Source organism: Lepisosteus oculatus, chromosome 4 (assembly GCF_040954835.1).
Source record: "Lepisosteus oculatus isolate fLepOcu1 chromosome 4, fLepOcu1.hap2, whole genome shotgun sequence".
Classification (NCBI taxonomy): domain Eukaryota; kingdom Metazoa; phylum Chordata; class Actinopteri; order Semionotiformes; family Lepisosteidae; genus Lepisosteus; species Lepisosteus oculatus.
In genome coordinates this window covers 45,894,740-45,919,542 of record NC_090699.1, presented here as the reverse complement: position 1 = coordinate 45,919,542, position 24,803 = coordinate 45,894,740, and the positions used below count along the sequence as shown (strand labels likewise).

Sequence of the window (24,803 nt, the reverse complement as noted above, 5' to 3'; positions counted from 1 at the left end):
TTTGAAAGGGCAAATGTTGGCTTTTTATGATACTTACTAGCCATAAAATTATGGTAATATACAATATTGTAGACATTATATTTTATTTCAGTTATCCAACATGCAAAAACTGGTTTATTTTTTCTTAGATCAGCATAAATCCCCTGCATCTCCACACTCCTGATCCAATCAGTTACACCAGACGAACAGTGACCAATTTTCTCAGCTATGAGCAATTTCTCAGCTCAGAGCTTAGTGAAGTTCTCAGGTACAGCTCTTTACACTCTTTTGTTTCAGTTTTGGGACATTTTAAACCACTACCCTATCTCAGAATGTGCTGGGATTATGGGACCATATGGTCAGGATAGCTATAATGTGCCTCCTCCCCCACACACACACACCTGTGCTGAGCCATGACAGAAAACAAATTCAGCCAAACGCAACTCAGATAAACCCCTTGTGGGAGACAGGTGGTAATCTCTTTAAAAGGGGATGCAAAATCTATTTTTTACAACAGAAAAAATATGTGGATGTCAGATGGAGTGCACAAGGACGGCAGTGGTTGAAACAAACAGCCTGTACACAAAGAGATCCAGGGTCTGCATATGGTATGTCTGAAGCTGGGAAAAAAGTGATCAGGACAGGCTTTCTGAAACAGAGCACTGTTGTTGTGGGTGCATAGCAGTAGTTAATGGACTGTTGTAATGATAAGGGCTCTATCTAAGAACCTAGACACTGGCTGGCTCTGTAGCTCATGTTTTTGTATTATTTATTTAATCAGTATAGTTCAGAACAATTTCTCATTGACAGTTACCATTGATCACCACCAAACTGCAGTGTTTCCATTTGTACAGCACAGAACTTAGGAAGAAATGTAAGTGAAGTGCCATGCTCAAGGGTGCAACAAGTGGCGTCCGACCTGGGATTGGAGTCCATTATTCTCCAACCTTCTGCCCGTAGCCCTAACCATTATAATTACACTTCTGTTGGTGACCTGCTATTTTTTTAAAGCAGGCAAAGAGGAGAAGAGTGTCAGGGTTCTGTAGGACTGGGAGCTCAGCTGATCTACTCCAGTTGTCAGTAGCACTACTGAAATGTTGGAGAGACAAAGTCCAGCTGGAAGCAAAAGCCTTCCTTGACCTTAAGAGAGACTCTTGCGCTTGGCTGCTGCAAGACTCACTGCCCCCGGAATAGCACGCTGATCAGAGAATACGCATTTCACACAGTCAACACTTCTGCGTTTCGGAGGAGTGCGTATATTTACTGTACATGTATTAATATTCTATCCTGGGAGAGGATATGCTGAAGAGGAGATAGGAATCCTAAGAAATATTTGTGTAGTGAGGGCTGCCAAAATAATTAATGTAGAGAAGAACCTCCTCTCTTACAGGCTTCCCTTATGGGTTTGTTCCTTTGTTCTGGATATGCAGGGTGTGTTCTGGGGCTGTGGATTTTTTTTCTCGAGCTCTGGACTGTGTCCTGGAGATCTGGACTGTGTTCTGGATGTTTGATCTATGTTCTGCAGCTCTTGACTTTGTTCTGAAGCTGTGGACTTTGGTCTGAAGCTGTGGACTGTGTTCTGGGGCTCCAGACTATCTTTAGGAGGTGTGAGCTGTGTTCTGAAGTACTGGGGTTGTGTTTAGGAGGATCTCTATACTGTGTTCCAGAGGTTTGTTCTGGAGATCTCAATTTTTCCTTGGATCTCTGGGTTGTGTGTCAGAGCTTGGGATTGTGCTTTGGTGATTTAGGCTTTGTGGATGATTTCTTCTGTATAATTCTACATTTGATCAAAATTCTAAAGTTATAGCAACCTATTCCCATCCTTCCACTTGTTTTAATTGGAGCAAGTGAAGCAGATCTTTAATCATAAGGGTTTTGCTCAAAGGTGGGTTCAAACAAGTAACTGAAAGCTCAATGGGAGGATAAAAGCATGTGATCCCAGAGTGTCAAGAACCAGTGGTGGAGGACCCTGGATGGAGATCTATAACATGGGTCCCCAGTCCTGGTTCTAGAGAGCCCAATGCTCCTGCTTTCAAGGTCTCTTTAAGGCAGCAGCACCTGAAGAGCTGGGAGAAGCTGTTAAACCGGTCCAGTAAGCACAATAATGAACTGTTTGTGAAATTCCAACTAGATTGAAAAACATACAGTACCAGCCCTCCACGTCCAGGAATGGGGACCTCTGGTTTATAATGACTCACTCCTGCAAGTTGAAACCAGACATGTTACAGCCATTTAGCAAGAAGTTGAAATCGTGGCTGACTTCCAGGGGTTTCTGCGTTCATCAGACTCTAAAAGCACAGGATTAGTTCCAGCGGCAGGTTGTAATTTTGTTCCAACCTTTTTTTAAAACCTGGAAGTATAATTTTTCTATTAGCATTATTTTAGATCTGATGCTGGTGTAACAATGACATCTGATCTTGTTTAAGTGAGAGGATTGGTATGCAGTGTTTATTATATTAACTGGGTACTGCAGTTATTACTATGTTCTGCTAAAGGTCATTAAAGAATATTACAATCTAACAATCTGTATTTCTGCCTATTTACATCTATCCTGCTGTATATGATATAATTAGCAGAGATTAAAAAAGAATGCATTTTGGTGTTTTAAGAAGAAGGCTGCATTTTAGATGATGGTGACATGGTAATGATTAATATGTTATTATTCTGTGGATGTATGATCTGAAATGTGCTCTGCTGTGTGGGCAACACTTTCATCATCACGTTCATAGCAGAGAAAATGATAGGTACTGATTTCACACGGTTATGCACATTCCACTCCTGTTTTATTATTTAATCCTTTATTTAACCAGATAAGTCAATTGAGAGCAAACCCTCATCTACAGTGACAACACTCTCTGTCAGCAGGATGAGTATTGTAAAACCACGTCACCATTAGGTAAAACTAGTCTCTCATGCTCCAGCCTTAACCCAGCTCATCAGATCACGTTCCCTGTTAGTGAGTGACTAATGATAGGAAGAGACTGAAAAGCAATTTGCTGGGAACATTTGGCCATTACAAACCTCGCACCTCTGTGATAACTGTTTCTTACAACTGTCTTTATGACCAAAGGTTTTTAGAAGCAAAAATTATTTTGATAAACTTCAACTATCTCTTTTATTAACATTTATGTCAGTGGAACAAGATGTTTTACACCACTCTGAGGTAAAGGTTTGATTTTGTGTGTAGATTTGTGTTATTCAAGAGTCCTTGAATGGTTTGTTATTTCCTATTCATTTTGGAAGGGTTTTGTGACTTGCTCTTCCAAACAGGGGCTCTTCAAGGTAAATCTGCAAGCTAAAATTCTGAAGTGGGGTAAAACTGATCTTACAAATGCCCCAAATTTAAAGGCCATACCTACAAAATTAAGATAAAACATAATATCAGATAGGCCCTTTGTAAAATTATCACAGTAAGAGAGGAAAAAGAACTCAGTATGTCCATTGAAAAACCTGGTTTGGAGAGAGCAGGTCAGATTCGATTAAAACAGTCCACAGATTTGTCTAACAAGCTCTGAGGGGAGGCAGGGTTCAGACAGAGGTCGGAGGACAGCTCATGTGCTTGAAGGGTTCGCTGGGAGACGGTGACCTTTGTCATTCTAGACCTGGACTGGGCGCCAGTAGATGGAAGAGTCAGCCGCCCTGCAAGTGATAACACTGTTCTGGGGATGAAATCACAGAGAGGACCCTCCTGGCTTTCCGCCTCAACACAGAGCCACACTGCACTTCTTAAAGAAGCCACTTCATCACTGGGAAGTACAACTGTTCACTCTGCTCCTTAACAACTCCTGGGTCCTGAGTTCGATTCTGGACTGGAACACATTCTGTGTGGAGTCTGCATGTTCTCCTGTGCTTGTGTGGGTGTCTTCTCACCTTGCAAAGACATGCTGTCTAGCTTACTCAGTGTCTGCGTGTGGATGTGTGCCCCACAATGAATTAGCATCCTGTCCCGACATTCACACTGTTCTTCCTGGAAGAGGAACAAGTGGCTTTCTGCTTGTGAATGGGGCGATAGAACTCATCAGCATAATTTAAACTTTCGTATTGTAGATTAAACAGGAATGTCTGCACTTCTTTCATGAAATAGCCATCTCAGTTTTTCAGAGAACTATCTGACGATTGTTCAAGGCATGGCAGCTGAAGCCCATTAAATTCAGACCTATTTCAGACAGACATTGTTAGAATTACAGAGGTGTCTGCAGCAGTTTGTGAAAGAGGAAGGAGCTGCATATTACAAAATGCAAAAGGCAAAAGAGGTTCAAGTGTTTTATAACCCATTAGGCGCATGCATCACCATAAAATGTGTAATGTATCAGTTGCATCTATCCATCCATTTTCTAAATTGCTTTATCCAGCACAGGGATCTGGGGGCGTCCGGAGCCTATGTCGGCAAGGAACAGGCACTAGGTGGGATACACCCTGGACAGAATGCCAGTTTATCGCAGGTCAGAGACACAGAAACAAAATCACACACATTCACACCAGTGCCAGTTTTCCCAGAAGCAAATTAATCTACCAGCATGTTTTTGGACTAAGGGAGAAAACCTGAGCACCCAGAGGAAACCCATGAAAACACAGGGAGGACATGCGAACTCAACACAGATAACGCCCTAGTGCTGCAATGCAGCGGTGCTAACCTCTGCACCAGCACGCGTCCCCTATTTGATGCATATAAATAAAAGGTCACATGTTAGAAATTCTTTTGTTGAAATGGTTGTGTAATGCACATTATTTTTTATTGAATAAGGTACAAGATATTTTCTCTGCTCTGCCAATCTGTGCTTTATTGACACTCGACCTGACTGCTTTCTATCTGCACTGCTGTCCTGCAGGTACAAACACTGCTCTGACACACACGAGCCTCCCTATGGAACTTTACAACAGCATGTTTGCTCTCCTAGGGTATGTCCTTTACCTGGTAAATCTCCAAATTCCATCGTTGGCTCTGAAAAACGTGTGACTGTCAAAATTCTGACTTTACCAGGTCACCACATTAATAATACAGATGATGGCTGGCTGTAATTGCTGTCAATAAGGCAAGATAATAATCACCTTCTGGCCTGAGGGATTGAAAATCAACCACAAAGAGCTTTTCACCTGACTTCTTAGCCCCTAGCATGTTAGCTAAGTTACTAAAGCCTTACTGATGTTACAGCTAAGTGTAGAGAAATATTTGCTGTTATTATTGCCAATCTCTCTTAATGCCATTTTCTAAATAAATATCTTCATATTTTCACATTGGAAACCATGCTGCATCATATACTGTATGAAGTCAATGACCCTGATCCTTTTAATTTAAGCTTATTATAAAAGATAAGATGCCTCACCAGGGTATATTATTTTAGCTTTTTGTGCTAATGTCTCCCAGCAGACCACTGCAGGTCTCATGGCCTCAGCTCGCCTGGCCACACTCACTGCCCAACAAGGACTTGGTGTCTGGAGCAACGACGCACAAGCTAAAGACCTGGACCAGCCAAAGGAACCAGAAGAACCAGCCGATCGTGTCCGTGCAAAGATACTTCGAAATTGAAAAACAAATCTCGCTGCAGAAATGAGAGGTGCCTCCACTCCACCAGCTTCTCTCTCCCACAGCCTCCTACCTTGGCCACCAGGAGCGGCTTCCTGTGATCGGCGCCCCCCTGCAGCCGAAAGCCCCACGGCGCTCCCCCGGACAGAGTGATCACCGCCTCCTCGACCACCATCGCTGCCCCGTCTCGCCTGCCCCTGTGTGTTTCTCCGTCTGCGTGCAGGCGTCCTCAGTGCTGGCGTGCCATTTCTAATCGTGGGGGGTCTCTTGGTGACCCAGCTGTACTCTGGCTGTACTCGGGTCTGTACCCCAGGCTCTGGGCTGGCACACGGCTTGAGCCTCTCTCTGTGCAGAGGGCTGGGAGAGTTAAAATAGAGAGCAGCTCAGACAAGAGCTGTTAACACTTTGGAATGCTGTGCTGCCTTGGGGGGGGAGTGACAAAGCCCCCCCCCCCCCACCCCTTAACGGCCACACTTGCCCTGTCAATCTGTCCTCTGGTCCTCTGCACTGATAGCTGCTCCAAAAATAGCCCAGCTCCCCGACACTGCTTTGTCTCAGCCCTTCCCAACCTGCAGCTGAAAGAGGGGGGCTATTTTAAGGACGTGATTCTTTTGAGGACTGTCAGGCACAGTAGAACAGCAATGCACGAAGAGATTAAGAAAGACTGGAAAAAACCTCAGTAGTCAGATAAACTTAAATGCCATAAAGAGTCTGGATTAGTTTGGCTGCAGAGACAATGATGTTGAAGCTGGTACAACGGCATATTTCAGGAAACGACTGATTGAGATCCTTAGATCATCCGTCAATTTTCTAACTGCTTTATCCAATTCAGGGTCATAGGGTAGTCCGAGCCTGATCTGGCATGCAACGGGCACATCAGGGATGGGCAGAATACACTCTGGACAGGATACCAGTCCATCACAGAGCACACAGACAAAAACACAGACCAACACACATATACTCACACGATGACCAATTTTCCCAGAAGCCACTTAACCTACCTGCATGTCTTTGGAGGTTGGGAGAAAAGAGGAGCCCTGGGACCCACAAGAACACAGGGAGAATATACAAAACCCACATGTTAATAGAACCACTGTGCCACTAAGCTGCCCATCCTCAGATCAATTGGCTACAGTTTACCGAGGCTGAGTGGACTAATGGAACCTTTCCTTTTTATTTCTTATGTCTTCAGGCAGTGCAGACTGGGCCCCACCAGAGAAGCATGTCTGGCTGCTCTGTTACAGCACCAGGAACCCCGAGCTGCTTCCAGGTACAGAACAGTGAGAGTCTGGAGTCCACACAGACACAAAAAGAAAGAGACAATGGTGAAGTGTGATCTTCTATTACAGACCAGAAATACACAAAATGGAACAAACGCCCTATGGAAGTACCTTCACCGAGAGTTATGTGAAACCATTATCTAGGTGTGAAAAAAAAAACACCCAATGAAGTGCAGGACAGAAAATAGCAATAAAATATTGGCTACACCTAAAAAATAGTAACCAGAGCTCCTACCACCACAAGGCCCTGTTGAGCACAGACAAGAGCCCCCTCAGCCAGTTGGTCTTAAAACTCACTGCCCGGAGCCACATTGACACCAGCCAGCCTCAGGACAGTACAGCTAATACACTGCAAATCAGAGTCAACCCGATCATAGCACAAGTCAAACAATACTACCTCACCCACAACACAAACTGGAATGCTCCCATGATTAAAAGATGATAAACACTACCCAAATATGTTACTCTGACAAAGTACAAATTCAGAACCCCAACCTGATCATAGAAACTAGACAACATAGACAGACATGGCTGCCCAGAGAGAAAAGGCTTAGTGACCACAGCCTGGACATAGAAACTGGATACAGACAAATCTGGTTGTGCAGAGAGGATAGGCTTGGTGACCACAACCTGGTCAGTGGACACAGACTGACCTGGCTGTCCAGAGAGGACAGTCACAGTGGCCGCAGCCTGAACATAGAAACTGGACACAGACAGACCTGGCTGTCCAGAGAGGACAGGATAAGCTCAGTAACTGCAGCCTGGTCAAAGAAACCAGACACAGACTGACCTGGCTGTCCAGAGAGGACAGGCTCAATGTCCTATTATATTGACTTATAAATGTATGAATACACAATTTTTAAAGTTAATATTTATAATCATAACAGAAATGCTCAAACTGAACTCTTTTATGAGGGAATCTGAAGGGGGGTTAAATGTTAGCAAAACCAGAAGATGTCAATATTTGTGCTTAATACAGTGTAGTAGCAGAGAGACTTGAGACTATTCAATATTGTGTGTCACTGAAAGTTGTGGTTTGTTTGGTTGGGTTTAAGTTGTTTTATTTTGGATAATAAGATGCATATACATAGGTATACAAAACATTCTTATCCTTAATATTTAAGATGGAATAGAAATAATAGAAATATATAGAAATATTATCACATGCTGATTTTGGTTTATTTATTGTGCTGTAAATCAGACCCCCCTGGTGCAGGATCAGTGGTGTTCACCAGACAAAATTATTTTTGCCCTGTTGGGAGGAGGGCAGCTGCCATGGCGACGAGTGCTCAGTCAGCCCCTGCTGGCAGGGGACAAGAGGAATAGAAGGCTGATGCCAGCTGGTGTGAGTGGACTCAGAGTGGAGGGCTGTGACATGGGGCCTCCTGAGGGGCAGCAACTAGATTGTGCCTGAAAGGGTGCAGTTACTTCACCCGGTGAATTAAACTTCTGGACTTGGAGAGGAGTGAGCACATTTTGAAGAATCATACATACAGTAACATATGATCACTTTATTGGCCATGTCCAATGTCTTGTATTAGGAAATTGTCTTTTTGCAAACCCCAGTTTGCTCTCCATGAGACACACAGGCAGGGAGAGAAGCTGGGGGTCAGAGCGCAGGGTCAGCCATGTATACAGCACCCCTGGAGCAGTTAGAATTAAGGGCCTTGCTCAGGGGCCCAACAGAGTTGGATTCCTCTGCCAGCCTTGGTGGCCACTGCACCACCCCACCTGGCTCGGAACAGGTTTTATTGGAGACGGGGGTTGGAGATGGTATTGCTGGGGTTGAGCTCGTTTTCCTGGGATACTCTGTGCTGCCTCCAACTGGCTGACAAAGGCATGACTGTATTCATAAGGGTTTTTTAAGCACACTGTTTACTACCATTCCATCTAAAAGGAATAAAATACATCCATTCATTTTCTCACTGCTTCTCCCAATTCAGGGTCACGGAGGAGCCAGACCAGGAGCCTAGCAAGCCAAGCAAGAAGTAGAACACACATGAGTATCTCATTCTGAACTAATGTAGCTTCTGTGGACATTCATAGCCTTAAGAAACACAATAATGCTAAACCTAATTTGTACAAAACACTTTGTGAATATATGACACAGCTATGCAGCTCACAGATATTTCATTGCATCTCACTAACAGTGTTTAAACACAATTTTTCCTGCTGCTTTCATTAACTGGGGAACGGTTTTGTAAATGGTCAGTAGAGGGTTGGGCCTAGGTAATGTCTGATGACACCAAGCTGTTGCTCTGTGGCCACATTCCCCAGACTCCTGGGACAGATTGTGCATCAGCTTTGCAGGAGGAGCCACACCCCCAGGCCAGCAACACTTCAGTAGGGCAGGACAGCCCTACTGCATCCTTAAAAAGCCAGTAGCCATATCACCCTGCAACTCACAACTGGCAACCCACTGAAGCTAAGCAGGTGTGAGCCTGGTCAATACCTGGATGAGAGACCTCCTGGGAAAAACTAATGTTGCTGCTGGAAGAGGTGTTAGTGGGGCCAGCAGGGGGTGCTCACTCTGAGGTCCATGCCCCACTATAGTGATAGGGACACTATACTGTAAACAGGTGCCGTTCTTTGGACATAAAACCGAGGTCCTGACTCTCTGTGGTCATTAAAAATCCCAGGGCATTTCTCGAAAAGAGTAGGGGTGTAACCCCGGTGTCCTGGCCAAATTTCCTGTTGAACCTTACCAATCATGACCTCCTAATAATCCCCATCTATGAATTGGCTTAATCTCCTCCCCACTAATACGGTGAGCGTTCTGGTGCACTATGGCTGACACTGCATCATCCAGGTGGATGCTGCACATTCGTGGTGGTGGAGGGGAGTCCCCATTACCTGTAAAGTGCTTTGAGTGGAGTGTCCAGAAAAATGCTATATAAGTGTAAGCAATTATTATTATTAATAAATCTCTTTAAAAGACACAGCCGTCTTTTAACAGTGATAGAGATGATAAAAGCATCCCCAGCACCCCTGTGGTCATCTGCTGTTTTTGATTCCCTCTCCCATTCCAAAATAAGCACTGTCTCTGTCCCCTGATGTAGCTTTACTTGCATACTCATTGAAGGGTCCTTATTCCTTGTCCCAAAAATCAATTACTGAGTTCCTATGTGACATCAGAAAATAGTTTTTTACTCAGATTTGTGTGTACAAATGGACGCAAGCTGAAACTATGTGGAAGTGCATTTAAAACTGGGAGCAGATCAATTATCTACTAACTACCAATCAAGTTCAATGGGCCAAATGACTTCCTCTTGTTTATTGCCTTTCTTGTGTTCAGATGTATGGTATTACAACTGGATACCTGGGAGCCAAGAGAAGCTGGAGTCCAGTCCTGGTCTTGGAGACCCAGAATTTGTTGTAGCTTTTGCTGGAAACCAAGAACCACATGACACACGTCCTTTTATATAATGTATCAAGCTGCGATTGAATTATATTATTATAAAGGTATATAAAATAAAGATATATTAAATATTTGGTAGTACCACATAGATTTCCGTTCCAACTATAAATGGAACATTTATAGTTCTTGGTACAAATGTATAGGTGGTTTGTACTGCCTGTTTTTGCCGCCGGTTCTAATCTCTGCGAGATTTGATCAGGTTGCACCTCGAAACCTGTTTTATCAGGAGAGATTCTTTAACTTGCCGCCTACGTTTCTTCCTTTCCCCGGGTGGGAAAATACTGACCCCGCTGAAAGAATTAGTTACTACACCTTCTTACCCATAACAAACTCACCGCAACTCGATTGTAGAACTACAAGATTTCAGAATCAGGCTTTGGCGGTATATGACTGAATTTCTCTATTTGGTTAGTTCTTCTTTGTTAAGCACATTGCTATCTCTCTTCGCAAGCCTAAAGTTTGCATAGAAACAGAGGACGCGAAACCCCAGTATCTCCGCTGGTGACGGTGTGCGAGTGCGCCGGCGCAGCATCCGGGTGCAGACGTGGCAGACAACGGCGGAGCTTCCGGTGTGCGTGTGTCCGCGAAGGAGAAACCGAGGTAGGGATTATCAGTGATCTCACTCTGGGTCGAGTGGAACCTAGGAAAACAAATTCGGCTTGATAAAACTAGATACATCCCGAAGCCGATCCACGACGAGGGACAGCGCAGTCTGCTGGGCTTGTTAGCCACGCCATTGAACCCGCTGGAGGTGGGTGCGGAAGTCTCTCTCTGACGATTCCCTAGAAAAAATAAAGGGATAGCAGCACTATCAGCTCCGGTGATTCCCCGTGTGTCACTGTGCAACCCAGTGGGTAGGCCCGACTGTGAACCGGAGGGAGGTTTCTCCCCATACAGTAACCGTAGACCCGCTAGCTGGGCTGTGCATAGTGAATTTCACCCTACCAGTGTGATCCTAGCACTTAACTGGCTATTCGCCTCAGGCTGGTCGTGTTTTGGTACACAGTATTTGGGGCAAAATACAGTTTGTCATGTAACCGGTGTATGTTACTTATTAACAGTTTTTGACTTCAGATTAATGTCTTGCGAGCTGGCATTGAACGCATGAACTTTCTAAACGTAGGCGATTAAACCGCATTTGTAAATTTGAAGGGAAGAGATAAACTGTTAGACATTGCCTTTAACGGGTGTGTATACACGGCGTTGGAAATGGGTCATTCTGCAGGCCTGTTGGGAAACAAGCTGTACTACCACCTTACAGCGACCAAAGAAAAGTGAAGCAGTGTCATCATCGGTTTTTTGAGTTTCAGACTGTCGGGAATATCGGTGTTGAACTCCGGGTAATGGGTGTCACCTGCGTCAAGCCAGCGAAGTACCTGTACATGTGTGTACAGGTGCTTTAAACTTAAGATGCAAACTGGATGTTTCCGTGGTGTGTTGGACGCTTCAGACATGACAGCAGTCGGCTTTGAACCGGTTACTGCGTATATTTGACGATAAACCTAAAGTTCATTCTAACCGTCGAGTTGCCGCGAAGACAGGAAGTTCGGGGTGATCGCGTTCTCTTTGCAATACCAAAGTCTGGTAGAAAAATGTTCACATTCGCTTCTCTTTGCTCTTTCAACTCGCTGATTTGCTGATCTGGTCTTCAAAGGGTGCAGCTCAGCTGTGGCGTTGTGAGTAAAGAATACACGATTACTCCTTAAAAGCTGGGAAGTTTTTTTAATTTTGGCAGACTTAATCGCTGTGAGGGCAGTTAGATACATTGTGAAAACGGTCTTCTTAATGACTTTGTATTTAATATTTCAGCATAAGCTTGGTGGCCTTTAATCCTAGCAATATCTTCATGAAATCTTTATTCTGTATTCAATACAATCCAGACAGATTGTGCATGCAGGTCAGTGTGTGAGTGGTCACCCTAGGTTTGGCAGAGTTGAAGTAGAAATATGTCTGATGAGCTACATCTTGCAGCATCCAACACCCCCTCATGTTTGCACCTGGATACAGTAGTTTCATTAACTTTAAGCTGTGCTTGTGGACCACAACAATCTGAAGTTAAATAACAAAAACTGCAAATTTGTAGCTGGGAGTATCAATGCAAAAAGAATGTGGTGCACCTCATGTTGTGTAAAATGTCCTTGTGGGGTTTTGCTTATTAGAATGGTTTTGCAGGCTGTGTTCTGTTGTCTTCTCAGTTGAGAGGGATCTGGTACCTGTGGTCCTGCTAATGTGATGTTCTGATGCTTCAGAAATGTTTTCACCACTTAGGCATTAACATCACAGTCTTCTGCACATGTAGAGCTGAACAAGGCTCACCCCGCAGAGTGCGGAGCTCTGGTGTGCGGTGAGGCTGATGGAAATGTGCAGTGTATATGTAGCAGTCCTGGCCTGTCTGCTCCAGGTGCTTCTCTAGGCTGGGCTGATGAGGTTTGGTATATCTGGCTGTGCCAGTGGTTCACATCAGGGTCTGACTGTGACGATGTATACCAAGTGAATATGCCATGCTGCTTCTGCTTAAGTTTGTTCAGGTGGTTTTGAATGCTGTTCAATATGCAATTGTGCAATTGATATGAAGTTACATATATGAAGATATGAAAGCCATGTGACTTAATCACAGCGCACAACTACATTACCACTTTCTGTTCCTGGAGAAAAATGCTGTAGCTAGGCGATGTGCTTGACAATGATAGCTTGTGCAACTCTATAGGCATCAGCTGTCACAGACAGGACTATGGCGACCCAATGATCAGACCTGTCTGGAACCCGCACTGGGAATGGAGATGGACTGGAGAGATCAGGCTGCCCTTGCTCAAGATCCCAGTCGAAGGTTTTTCACAAACTCTCAACCATATGCAGAACTGAGGTTTTGAGCTCTGTCGCTATTATGGCTTGTCAAGATATACATCCATAGATATATTGTGAAACCACAGTCTTCTAAATGACTTTGAATTTTAGATTCCAGTATAATCGTGATGGCCTTTAATCCTAGCAATATCTTCATGAAAATAATATATAACCACTTCTTCCAGTTCAGGAGTGCCGGGGAGCCAGAGCCTATCCTAGCAAGCAACAGGTGGAAGGCAGGGTACACCTTGTCCTGTCACCTGTCCATTGCAGGGCACATGCAGACACACTCACTCCATGACCAGTTTTCCCAGAAGCCAGTTAATCTACCTGTATGTTTTTGGGCTTTGGGAGGAAACTGAAGCGCCCAGAAAAAATGCACGCGAACATGAGGAGAACATACAGACTCCACACAGATAGCAAACCAGATCTGGAGTTGAACCCAGGGCCCCAGTGCTGCCAGGCAGCAGTGCTAATCACAATCTCAAGACAGTTTTTAGTTGAGTCTCGATTGCTGTGTCTTACTGTGTGGGCTCTCTGTCTGTCTCAGGGATGAACTGAGAATGAATGTAAACCAGCAAGCGCCCATGGCCTCTCCGTACGGACAGCCACAGCCTGGCTACCAGGGGTACCCCCAGCCTGCCTACGGGGGACAACAGGTGGCCCCAGGCCCCCCCTCTCAGTATGCGCCCTACAATGGACCCAATCCTGGATACCATCAAGGACCCCTGCCACAAGGTAATAACACTTCTGTCCAAGTGCCGTTTGTGCTTTTTTTATTACTAGTTATGCATGTTTTTTTAATGTTCAGATGAGTAAAAGTGCATCTTTCCCAATGGTGTGAAAACACAACTCGTGCAAGACTTGGTTCTGCATAGTGAAATGAGGGTTCACCTTTGCAACAGTTCCAGTGCTCCATGCACTTTGGGCTCTGTTCATCAGTGCTTGTCAGTACAGACAGAGACAACAGCGCAACAGCATGGAAAGATATAAAAACAGAAGATTCTCTGCTTCTGAGCCTGTGCTTACATGATGTAGAGTGTGACATTTTAATATAATGCAGTAGTTCTCAATCCTAGTCCTGTGGAACCACTGTCTGGTGGGTTTTTCTCCAGCAAAGTTCTAAATCGCAGGGCAATGGAATTCAGTTTCACTATTATAGGTGTGTATTTAAATTGAATATCCTAAAAAGTTTCAATTTTCAAGTTTCAGAACTTCCCTACTTACAGTATGCGAGTCCTGTGTCTGTTCATTATGGACTGATCACGTATTACAAGCTGTTTAGTCGGAAATAAGGCAGCAAATTATTTATGCGCTGGTTGAGGAGGGCCTGCACGTGTTATGAATATTGAAGGGACTGGAAAGGATATAGTTTAATAGGGTATTTCTAAAATAAAGGCCCAAGTGCAGAAAAAAAAAGTCTTAACAAGCAAGCAGATGATTTAAAGGCACCAATCAGCACTGGTGATTAAGGGCTCATTTGGGATGAAAAACCAATTGGATGCAGTTTACCAAGGGCCAGGGTTAAAATCCACTGCTGTAATTTGCAGACTTTTAAGTTATTTTTGCAAATGATACAGCAACAATATTAACTTTTTATTCCATTTGATATTGTATCACTAAGTGCCCAAGCGGCTGTGTGACTTTAAGAATTCGTAGAGGAATGCATTTAAGAATTCGTAGAGGAAAGCTGAAGCTCTGTCATTGCTGCTGATTCCTCCTGGTGTTACCCATGTGAGTTTGCAAGGCATCTAAATGTTAAAAGTCTGTGTCTTTTTAATTCGCATGCGCACATCGTTATACGGTTGTGAGATTCTTGCCTTAAAAAGCAAGAGCTGTAAAATTCAAGACTTTTAGGATGCTGCACCCACTCGGCTTGTGGAAAGTGTGAATTTGGTGGGGACATGTCTCCAAGTCTGCAATAGAGATAGTATAATCCCTGCCCCATATAAAGGTGAAGCAGCGGTAGAGGTTATATGAACATTGCAGATTGTCAATAAAATGATGTTTTGTTGTTTTTTTTTCTTGGGTGCTGTTTTCTTGTGTTCCAGGATATTCTCCTTATTCAGGCTTTTCCTCTAAGGCTCTTCCTGCTGCTCTAGTTTCTGACCTGTCTGCCTCCTCCTGTCCTCTTGATTTAGGTAACTCTTGTGCTGGGCTTGCCCACTCTCACTGCACTCCTGCCTCGCAGCTCTTTCCCTGCTGTTCCGAACAGGGCATTCCTGTTTCGAGTTCATCAGGAATTTCTCAGTGTATTTTAGTATTCCTGCTGCATTAACCTGCTGGGCTGCTGCTCAGAAGGAAACATGTTAAAGATGGGGTCTCAAATGCAGTTCTGGGGGGTTTTAAATAGCTGGGCAAATGAAGTGAATTTTTGTAGTACTTCTATTATGAAGTATTTTGTAGGTGCTTGTACCTTTGATGAAGGAAATGTTTTGAGTAACAAAATAAGGTGGAAGACCTCAATAAAAATTCAACGCACAGTCAGTTCCGCTGTAACAAGATCGTTGCATTCCTGAAGATACTTGTTATAATAAGCATATATTTAATGGGAATGAAGGGGTTAAGGTGTAGATGTCAAGAAAAAGCCATCGTGATTGAAATGTTTTATATACAATTTTGAATATTGCTCTTAGTTGTAATGGTTTATTTAATCGTGTTTTTTCGTATTCATTCGTTGAACACAACCACGAAAACATTGAAAACTGTGCACAGGGCAGGTGTGGCGTGACAGCTTTGTCACCCAGCGATTGGAAAGGTAGCACTTGAGAAATACGTAGGGTGAGAGAATGCAATGAAGGTGGAGGATGGATCTTGAGGATGGACCTTTTAAAGTAAAAACCTTTTTCATCCAAGACATTTCTAATCTAAACGGTTACTTTTGGGTGTGATTTTACATCGACTTCCTGCAGGCAACTGCATACCTGTTTGTTTCAGCTCGTGTGGGACTGACTCATTTATATGCACTGGATTGCGTTGTACAGAACTGTAGTTGTAATCAATTCAGGTTATCTGCATTATATCCAATTATTGCATGAATTCACAGCGCTATATAGTGGAACTGACTGAATGTCTGTAAGAAACTGTTGTTGGACTCTTCAGGTACACTAGGCCCTACAGGAACTGAGTTTGAGACCCCCTGGCTGAAATGTTTGATCAGTACAGAAAAGTGTATTGATCTAAGAATCCACAGTCAACAAGTATTTATGTGGAGCTGTTAGCCTAGTGGTTTTCATGTTAGTTTGAGAAATTGTGCATTCCCTTTTTCTTAAAGTCAAAAAACAAATACTTACATAGTTTTCCTGCTCTTTTCAGAATAAGACTACCTCTCCTGTAATCAGACTCTGTGGGGTCAGTACCTTGTACTGATTTTGTGTTATCCGTTCTTATTTACAAGCTTAAAAGGAGCCATAGTCAATGTATTTATCTTGGTTATTATTAAGTGCGATATGAAATCAACCTTAAGAGTTAGCCTTGAAAAACCTGGTTTGAGGGGGGGGGGCAGAATGCAAATATCTCAATGCAAAAATGTGACCCATGCTGAGTTTCATATATATATATTTTTAAAGGCTGTCTTCTGTGTCTGTTTAGGTCCAATGCGGCCGCCCCCTACCTCAGGGGCACCCCCAGTCTCCGCCCCCCAGACCTATAACCAGTATGGGCCAGGGGAGGTGCAGAACGGACCCCCCACCGTGACCAGCCAGTCACAAAGGTGAGTGTCGACAGCACATTGCAGACCTGCTGTTGTCTGTACCTGGACCATGCCTACCCTACTCTGACACCAGGGAGTGCTGTCCAGCAGGCTTTCCAGGTTTCTTGAATCCCTTTCCAAATAAGCAGAAAGTTCAATGTGGTAATTAAGGGCCCAGTGTCAGGGAAACAAGTAGGCTTCTGACCCTGTAGCCAAGGATTGTATTCACTGAAAATAGATTGGACCTAGAGTGCTATCTGTGTGGAGTTTGTATGTTTGCCCCGTGCTAATGGGTTTCCACTGGGTGCTCCAGTTTCTTCCCACAGTCCAAAGACATACTGCTATGTTAATTGGCTTCTGGGAAAGTTGGCCCTTGTGTGGTGTGTATCTGTGCCTGTGTGTGCCCTGTGATGGACAGGTGTCCTGTCCTAGGTGTACCCAGCCCTGCTTGCCAGGATAGGCTCTGGCTCTGTGTGACCCTGTATTGAATAAAGTGGTTGGAAAAGTTCCATACATTCCTTCATTGGACTTAAATTTAAAATAACAAAAGTTTCCTTTAAAATTCCTTTCAAATGCTAATGAGCTAGGAGCTTTCCAGATTCTCTGTCATTCACTTGATTTTTCTGTTTGTCAGCCACTCCGCTGGTAATGTGTGTATTATGACTTGATTCTTGCTTTTGGACAGGCCGCCAGTTTCCCAGCCGTATGTCCCAGGTGCAGCGCCACCTGCTGGTACGCAGCCACCATACCACCAGCAGTATGGAGCTCCACCCACAAGCGCACAGCAGGTGGCCAATCAGATGGCAAGCATGCACATCAGCTCCCCGGCTGGCCCAGGTTATGGTATGTCCCAGAGAGCCAATACAAGGGATCTTTATTGCACTAAATCTACCTATAAATATTATCAGCTTGGGTTTGTGCAATTTTCTTCACTTCTGAATGAAAGGAAACATTCTTGCATGAGTTTGCATTTTACTAAAAACCTTTAAATAATCCCATAGAAATGCTTAAATAAGCACTTGTTCTTAATCAGTGCTTACTATAAGGCATCTCACATTCTTTTGCTCTGAAAAGGAAACACTTTTGCACTTTAAGTGTATACTTGCGGTATATATTTTGCTTATGTTTAGTAATTAACTTTCGTGTTGTTGTCAAGACTCTATAGCAACAGGTCTAAACTATTTGAAGAAGACTGTCCAGTTCCTCCAAGCCATTATGTACATTGTAGTTTAGTATTTGCATCTCAGATATTTTTAGGATGTCACCTGACTATTTTAAATGACTGACTCACAGACAGAATTTCTTAGCAGCCTTTTTGTTTCACACTAAGAAAAAGCAAAAACAATGTGGTGACAGTACCTTTCATGCAGATCAAGCTCTTATAGTGTATTCTTAAATAATTTGATTTCCCAAAAGTTACTTTTGATTATTTAATAAATGATAAAAATGCACTTGTTACATTTTTCTTTGTGGATGTGTACTTGTGTATCACAGTCATTTGTGTTAGAACAAGAGGTGGTAATTCAGCCCATCTAACCTACTTCCTTTTTGGTAATTAGTAGTTAATTGGTCCAAGGATCTCATCAAGCCATTTCTTGAAGGGTATTGAATTCAACAACATGGCCGAGCAGCTTGTTTCACACTCCCACAGAGTTGCCTCCTGTTCTCAGTTTCAAATGCACTTCCACCTATTTTCCACATCTGCCCTCTGGTTTGTGTTGATTGTGAGGAATTTTTGAATTTTTTGGATCTGCTCCCCTGGTAATGTTCTCTGTTCAGCTGTTGTGTACATGTTTTCAGTTTCTCTGAACCAGTAGGTTTTATGGCTTCGGAAATGGTTTCATTCATTGATGTCCTTTATATCAGACCTGAAGTCACTACTTTGTGTTTTTGTACTCTTGCATGGTTGAGCACCTTCTTGTAAAGATGAGGTTGTACATCACACATCATTTCCTCAATTGATTAAGTTTTCTTCTCTTTCAGTTGCGCCATCCTCTCAGGCTCAGACCTCTGCTGCTTTCACATCCCCTGCACCACCCTCTTTCCCACTGCACTCTGCCCCCACCTCACAACCCGCTCAGCCTCCTTTCTCTGCAGCGCCCCCTCTTTCTCAGCAGGCCTACCAAGGAGCTCCTTCGCAGCCTCCTTTTACTAGTGCTCCCCATTCGTCTCAGGCCCAGTTCTCCTCGGGTCCCCCGGCCTCCCAGCCCCGCTTCTCTGGAGCCCCCCAGACGCCCTCTCAGCCTCCCTACACTGGTGCCCCAGCTCCTCAGCCTTCTGTGTCCCAGCACTCCCCCTTCCACTCCGCCCCCTCTCCCGCCAGCGGCTTCCCACCCCCTGGAGGTGCCCCCAGACCTCCGGGGATGCAGGGGCCACCCCCTCTTCGCCAGCCTATGTCAGGACCCCCGTTGTCACAGGCCAATCACATGTCTTCAGGCTCTACACCACCAAGCATGTCTGGGATGCCCCCTGGCCCTCCTCAGCAGCCCCTTGGCCTGCAGGGGCCCCCTCAACAGCCAGGCCTGCAGGGGCCCCCTCAACAGCCAGGCCTGCAGGGCTACCAGCCCCAACAGAACGGTGAGGCCCCCTACACGTACAGTGCCATTAATTTCAACAGCCAAACTGGTATTCCTTTCTGGCACTTCTGCTTAAGACCGATATTGACCTACAGACTACCAGAGTGTTCATTGTGAGTGCAGCTTTTAAAGTTGTTTGAAAGTGATAAAACATGTCCCTTACCCAAGAAGTCCTCATCCAGACACTGCACCATTTAACCACATACGGAAGTATTTTCAAGATGTTCAGATTGATCAGAACCCAAAACAACATTTAGTTTTATGAAGGGGTAAAACTATGTCAGAGCCTTGCAGCCACCCAAAACCTGCAAAACATGGACAAACCTTCTGACTCTGACTATTGTTTTAATTCAGTCACCTGAACCATTTAATAAGTACAAAAAAGTGTATTATTGCAGGGATGTTTAAGTGGATGTGTTAGGCTTGTTAGACTAGGTTAATTTTGAGAAGTAGTATTACCTGTTTTTTATAGTCTAAACGCCTATACATGGGACATAGCTTAACTACTGAGCTCACATCAATTTCTTACAATTATTTTAGGGAGGATATTGAGGTTCTGCTTATTTTGATGCGCATAAATAAGCTCCTCTTATTCATGCAATCAACATTAAAAAGTGAAATATACCATTGATGAAATAATAATCATGAATGGTGATGACATGTAACATCCTTATTTCTGAGGGTTTAACCCCTCATGCTCACAGAGTTGAACTTTTTCAAAGCTTTCAGTCCTTGCTGCATAGTTTCATGAGCTATTTTTAACATTATTTGTAAACAAAATATTTGACGTCTTGGTAAGATTTTCTGAAATCATCTTTAGCCTTCAGAAGGGCAGTTCCCTCTGATCAAATCGGAATTTGGTGTTGTTCATGAAGGGCTGCAGTGTGATTCTGATGAGTACAGGTCTGTCGTGGCGAACAGTGTAGTGCCTGTAACCAGATCTGGCCAGCGTAAGTTTCCGTGATGAAGCAGGCCTCTTCTCCAGTCTCCAGAGGATGCTCCCTGTATGCGTCTCAGGTTTCCTGCAGGATAGGTGATCCAGGATTCAGTTACAGAACGACGAGTTGTGACGCTTCTTGTGCGTTTCTTTCTGGTGTGGCCTTTCGGTCATTTCTCTGTGTGCCTGGCACTCGGAAGCACACAGTTGGATTTTGCTATAATCCTGCCTCTACACCTTCGAACTAATTCAAGTGACTTGGAGAGTAGTTCAGTTTTCCATAAAGAAAGAATAAAAGATGAATTTCCGCAAGGGGAGTAACATGAGAGAACTGTGTGAATTCAACATTAGAAGCATTTGAGAATATCTCCATAATTCAGAACTCAAGCAAAAAATAAGCGTTACTATTCTTACCGCACTGAAAGTCAGTCTAGTGTAATATTACAAGGGCATATATCAAGTTTGTTTTTAGATCACAGCCCATATATCTATCCATTCTCTAACTGCTTCCTTCAATTTAGGGTTGGAGGAGAGCTGAAGCCCTGGCAAGCAGCGGGCCCGTGGCAGGGTACACCCTGGACGGGACGTTAGTCCATCACAGGGCACACACAGACACTGAAGCACTCACACCCAGGGCCAATTTTCCTAGAAGCCAATTAACCTCTCAGTGCGTCTTTGGACTATGGGAGGGGCCAGTGGCGTAATGGATAATGCATCTGACGACAGATAAGAAGATTGTGGGGTCTTTGGTCTGTGAGCTCCTGGAGGAAACCCATGCCAACCTGAGGAGAACATACAAACTCCACACAGAAAGCACTCCAGAAATAGAACCCAGGGCCCTAACGCAATGCTACCCACTCTCCCACCGAGCTGCCCCAGAGCATGTATATATATGTTTAAGATGGACATAGACTGAAAAGTAAACTATTAAGTAGAACTAGATTTTCTTTTGTGGTTGTTTAAAAAAAATGGGATGTTGAAAATCTGATCTGTTACCTTAAAACAGGCCAAGCTGCTGAATATAAATTTTCTATTCAAAGGTGCTTTCGGGCAGATGAGGGGACCCCAGCCTGGCTATCCAGGTTCCTATCCAGGTCAGCAGAATTTTGGGACTCAGCCTGCACCCCCTCCAGGGCCACCGCAGAAGCGCCTGGATCCAGACTCCATTCCTAGTCCGGTAAGTGTGCTCTGACCTCATGACCCTATGTCTGCAGTTCAGAGCAGAATGATGCTGAGATAAGTGCTTCTCTGCCCACCGAGCTGCATTAAGGCCCAGGGTTAGAGCGAGTCCTGTTTTAGTGCTTCGGGTGTAGGAGTGTGTTCTGTGTGCATTTGGAGAAAGTACACGAAGTAGCAATCATAAATTAGTGCTCCATCATAAGGCAACATTTTTGGTACGTTTGTGTGTTTGGCTCCTATATTCCTGTGGTCCTCGTGTGTGGTATAGAATGGGTAAAGACATTGTTCTTGCACAGGTATCACTGACATAAAGAACTAAATTATTGTTAGAAAGCTTTGCTCATTAACATACATCTGGGTGCTTCCTGGGTGTCTCATCATTTTTAAGTGCTTACCTAAGCGCATTTTGAGCTCTGTGGTCACAGGTTCGTGCTTGGGCCATGTCTCTGGCCAGCTATGACCAGGATTCCCTTGGTGACACATCACAGTTAGGGTGTGATTAGTTGACCAAGGGCTCCCTTGGCATTAGTGATGCAGCGCACCCTGTAGGGTGAGGGTACATGTTAAAATACAATTGGCACGAAGGTGAGCAGGGTGAAGAGTCTGTCTACTCTTCCTTATCCTCACCTGTGTGCAATCACAGCTTCACAGCTAAGAACTAATGAGACAAAATCACACAATTATCTTATTCAGTGGGTACAACAACCACCATTGTCGATTGTAGACTATAAAAAGAGGCTGGTTATTTCAATTCTTAGATTGTTCAGAGCTATTTAAGTGCTTTTAAGTTGTCTTGTGAAGCAATCTTAGTCTCGTCATTCTCAGTCCAATAAATTCAAAACTTTGGAATTCAGTAGTGACTTTCATAGTTGAGTGTAATTACTGTGGAAAATCACTACTGTGGAGTGTTATTAAATAGCATTTTATTTTAAAATGGTTCAGATTCTGTCATCATCTGTATCCTTTATCCATGGCTGTCCCTTCCTGTTTATCTTCCTGTGCACCTTAGTTCTGCACTGCCAGTAAGTGGCATCCTGCGTGAGAATGGTGTCACCCCTTTAGTGTTGTTGAAAATAGAAATTCTAGACTAATGGGGAGCAAGAACCCTTCAGCATAGTTGTGGTCAAGCTCTTCATCTTTTCTTTACAGTAGCTAGCCCTCAAAAGAGGATTGTCCCACATCTCCAACTACATAGGAGATGGAAAATAACAGATACTTCTGGGACCTATCAAGCCAAGTCGTATGTGTGTGTGTTACAATAAGGCTTGTTTTCAATTATTAAGATTGTATGATATTTGCAATTGTAACTGGAGCGAACGTGAAAGTGTTGTTTTCTAGTCCAGTGCCTAATTCTTATTTGCATAGATTGAATATTGATTAAGTATAGGCTGCTGTCTGCGAGTTCGTATTATGAAAATGGTAGTGGTAGAAATAAATTCTTATGTGTGATGGTAAGATAGTTTAAATAATTTCATATTTTAATCTGATCTTTCAACTGTGTGTTTTCTCTAATTGTAAAAATGAAGAGATCCATCTAAAGGTTAAAATGTTTGATGATGTAATCCTGTTCTGGATGCGCAAGAGATGTCTTGCGTTCTCTAACATGCCCGTTCTACTGGGACGGTTGTGTTGTAGACCTGTGGTGAGGAGAAGCTGCCTCTTGCTGCTCTCACACAGTGCTGTGCTCATGCTTGGATTTCTGCATGCGCCTGGCGTACGTTCTGTGGTGTCTGAAGACATGACTAATCGGACTTTTTAGGATGATGGTCGTCTGGGAGAACAGAAGTAACAGCTGTTACTCTTCTGTTTTTTTCTCTTTTTTTTTTCTTCTGTCCCCCCTACCCGTCCCCCTTTTTTGTTTTTGGTTTTATTTTTGAATTTGCGGGGGAACTGTTAACCCTGTAAAATTATAAAAGCAAACCACTGAGCTGCCTCCAGTGCAGAAAACGAGGCATAGAATAGACCCAGACGCAATTCCCAGTCCAGTAAGTGCAGTGTGTCTGTCTGCCGTCTTGTCTGTCGCAGTAATGCCCCCTCTAGCCCCGTTGTTTCCCTGACCCTTCAGCCCCCAGTGCCTGCCTCTCAGCATGCTGCCTCCCCTTCCCTAATCCCTCTCCTGGCCCCGGCGGCCTGGGCTACCGGACGCGTCTGTTCCCGTTGGCGAAGGAGGGGCTGTTTCAAATCATTTTGGTTGAGCAGCCACAAGGCTGAGGCTCAGGGAGAATGTTAATCCTCACATCTCCTGCCGAGAAAAGGCCTTGATCCAGCTCTTCCAGTTCTTGCACAATGGGAAGGTACTGTGAGCTTTTCCTGTCCCAGGGATGCCATCAGGGTGGATCTTCAGAAGTATGTATGAGGATTTGGGGAGAAATCAGCTGTGCTTATGTTTAACCCACGCCTGGTGTGCCTGGCCTTGTACAGGTGGCATGGGATGAACAACTATTAAGCTACTGCCATAATTGCATTGAGTAATATCTGAAGACTGCTGCTTTCTAACAGTAGTACCTTTAATAATGGTTACACCCATAGAAGTAATTGGCAGTTCATATTCACGTTGGTGCATTTGGCCACGGACTTTTACTTCTCATCCTTCCATGCATCCTGTGGAAGGAACACACTAAGTTGAGCAGCAACACTAAGGGAAAGTGTACTCCATAAATGTTGTATGAAAACCAATTTCAATTAAGTAAACTAAATAACTGCAGGAAAGCATTTTAAACAGCATTTTCTTAGGAGCGGGTTAGTGACTTAAGTTAGATTGTCATACAGGCCTTGTGAATACGTTCAGCCACCACCACTGGGCAGGAAAAGCTGATTGTACCTTTCAGTGCTTGTAACTGTGAGATTAGATTCCATAGAGAGCCCTGGTATAGGATTATCAGAGATTGACGTGTTTGTGCTCAGATTGAGTGGATTGAGCTCTATGATCCAGGCATTGCAGGTTTGAGCCTTGGCCAGGTCACTAGTAGACTGTGACTGGGGTTCCACAGGCCGAGCTGCACAATTGGCACAAAGGACAAACACGGTGATCCCTGAGACCTCCACTGAACTTGCAGCCTTACGGTGCTACTGCTGATGGATGTGCCTTTCTTCCAATCGGTGTGGGACTGTGATATGCTAAAAGATGATTGGCTCGAAGGTGGGCGGGGTCGGAGGAGTCTGTCTGCATTTCCTCATTCTCCCCTGTGTGAGATTGTAGGGTTCATAGCCGAGAGCTGTTCTGGTGTTTCAAAAAGCCAAGTGGGTATCGCTAAAAAAATTGGTGATTCTAAATAAAAAAATTAGAAAATAAATATTGGTAAATTTCAATGATGATTGTATTTTCCATTTAACATTAGAATTGTTGAATTGTCATGTCTCATTTTGAGCACTGTA

At 44.0% G+C, this 24,803-nt stretch overlaps 2 protein-coding genes and 1 long non-coding RNA gene across 10 annotated transcripts in view; 2 read left to right on the top strand and 1 right to left on the bottom strand.

Annotated features, from left to right (window-relative positions):
- The window catches only part of LOC102682707 (synaptopodin 2-like protein), a 30,114-nt gene extending 24,148 nt beyond the window's left edge, over positions 1–5,966 (bottom strand). The window contains exon 1 of the mRNA XM_006630898.3: positions 5,577–5,966. Coding sequence (XP_006630961.2) covers positions 5,577–5,678 — 102 coding nt within the window. The 5' untranslated portion in view covers positions 5,679–5,966. The remainder of the gene's footprint in view (positions 1–5,576) is intronic.
- On the top strand, positions 528–5,581 carry LOC107077414 (uncharacterized). Of its 2 annotated transcripts, none has more exons than XR_011189466.1 (4): positions 528–587; positions 3,580–4,421; positions 4,809–4,878; positions 5,345–5,581. It is a non-coding gene; the product is annotated as an uncharacterized lncRNA (long non-coding RNA). The 2 variants fall into 2 exon arrangements; XR_011189467.1 differs by lacking the exon at positions 528–587 and adding an exon at positions 2,113–2,297.
- A 4,730-nt stretch (positions 5,967–10,696) lies between the features above and the next one.
- The window catches only part of sec24c (SEC24 homolog C, COPII coat complex component), a 33,025-nt gene continuing 18,918 nt past the window's right edge, over positions 10,697–24,803 (top strand). Inside the window, exons 1-8 of one of the 7 annotated variants that reach the window (XM_015347754.2) lie at positions 10,697–10,801; positions 13,596–13,783; positions 15,097–15,186; positions 16,637–16,757; positions 17,422–17,579; positions 18,720–19,313; positions 21,290–21,426; positions 23,345–23,413. In XM_015347754.2, coding sequence (XP_015203240.2) covers positions 13,609–13,783; positions 15,097–15,186; positions 16,637–16,757; positions 17,422–17,579; positions 18,720–19,313; positions 21,290–21,426; positions 23,345–23,413 — 1,344 coding nt within the window. In that variant the 5' untranslated portion in view covers positions 10,697–10,801; positions 13,596–13,608. Of the gene's footprint in view, positions 10,953–12,959; positions 13,029–13,595; positions 13,784–15,096; positions 15,187–16,636; positions 16,758–17,421; positions 17,580–18,719; positions 19,314–21,289; positions 21,427–23,344; positions 23,414–24,803 lie in introns of those variants that run through there. The other 6 variants (XM_015347753.2, XM_015347752.2, XM_015347750.2 and 3 more) reach the window with 6 other exon arrangements.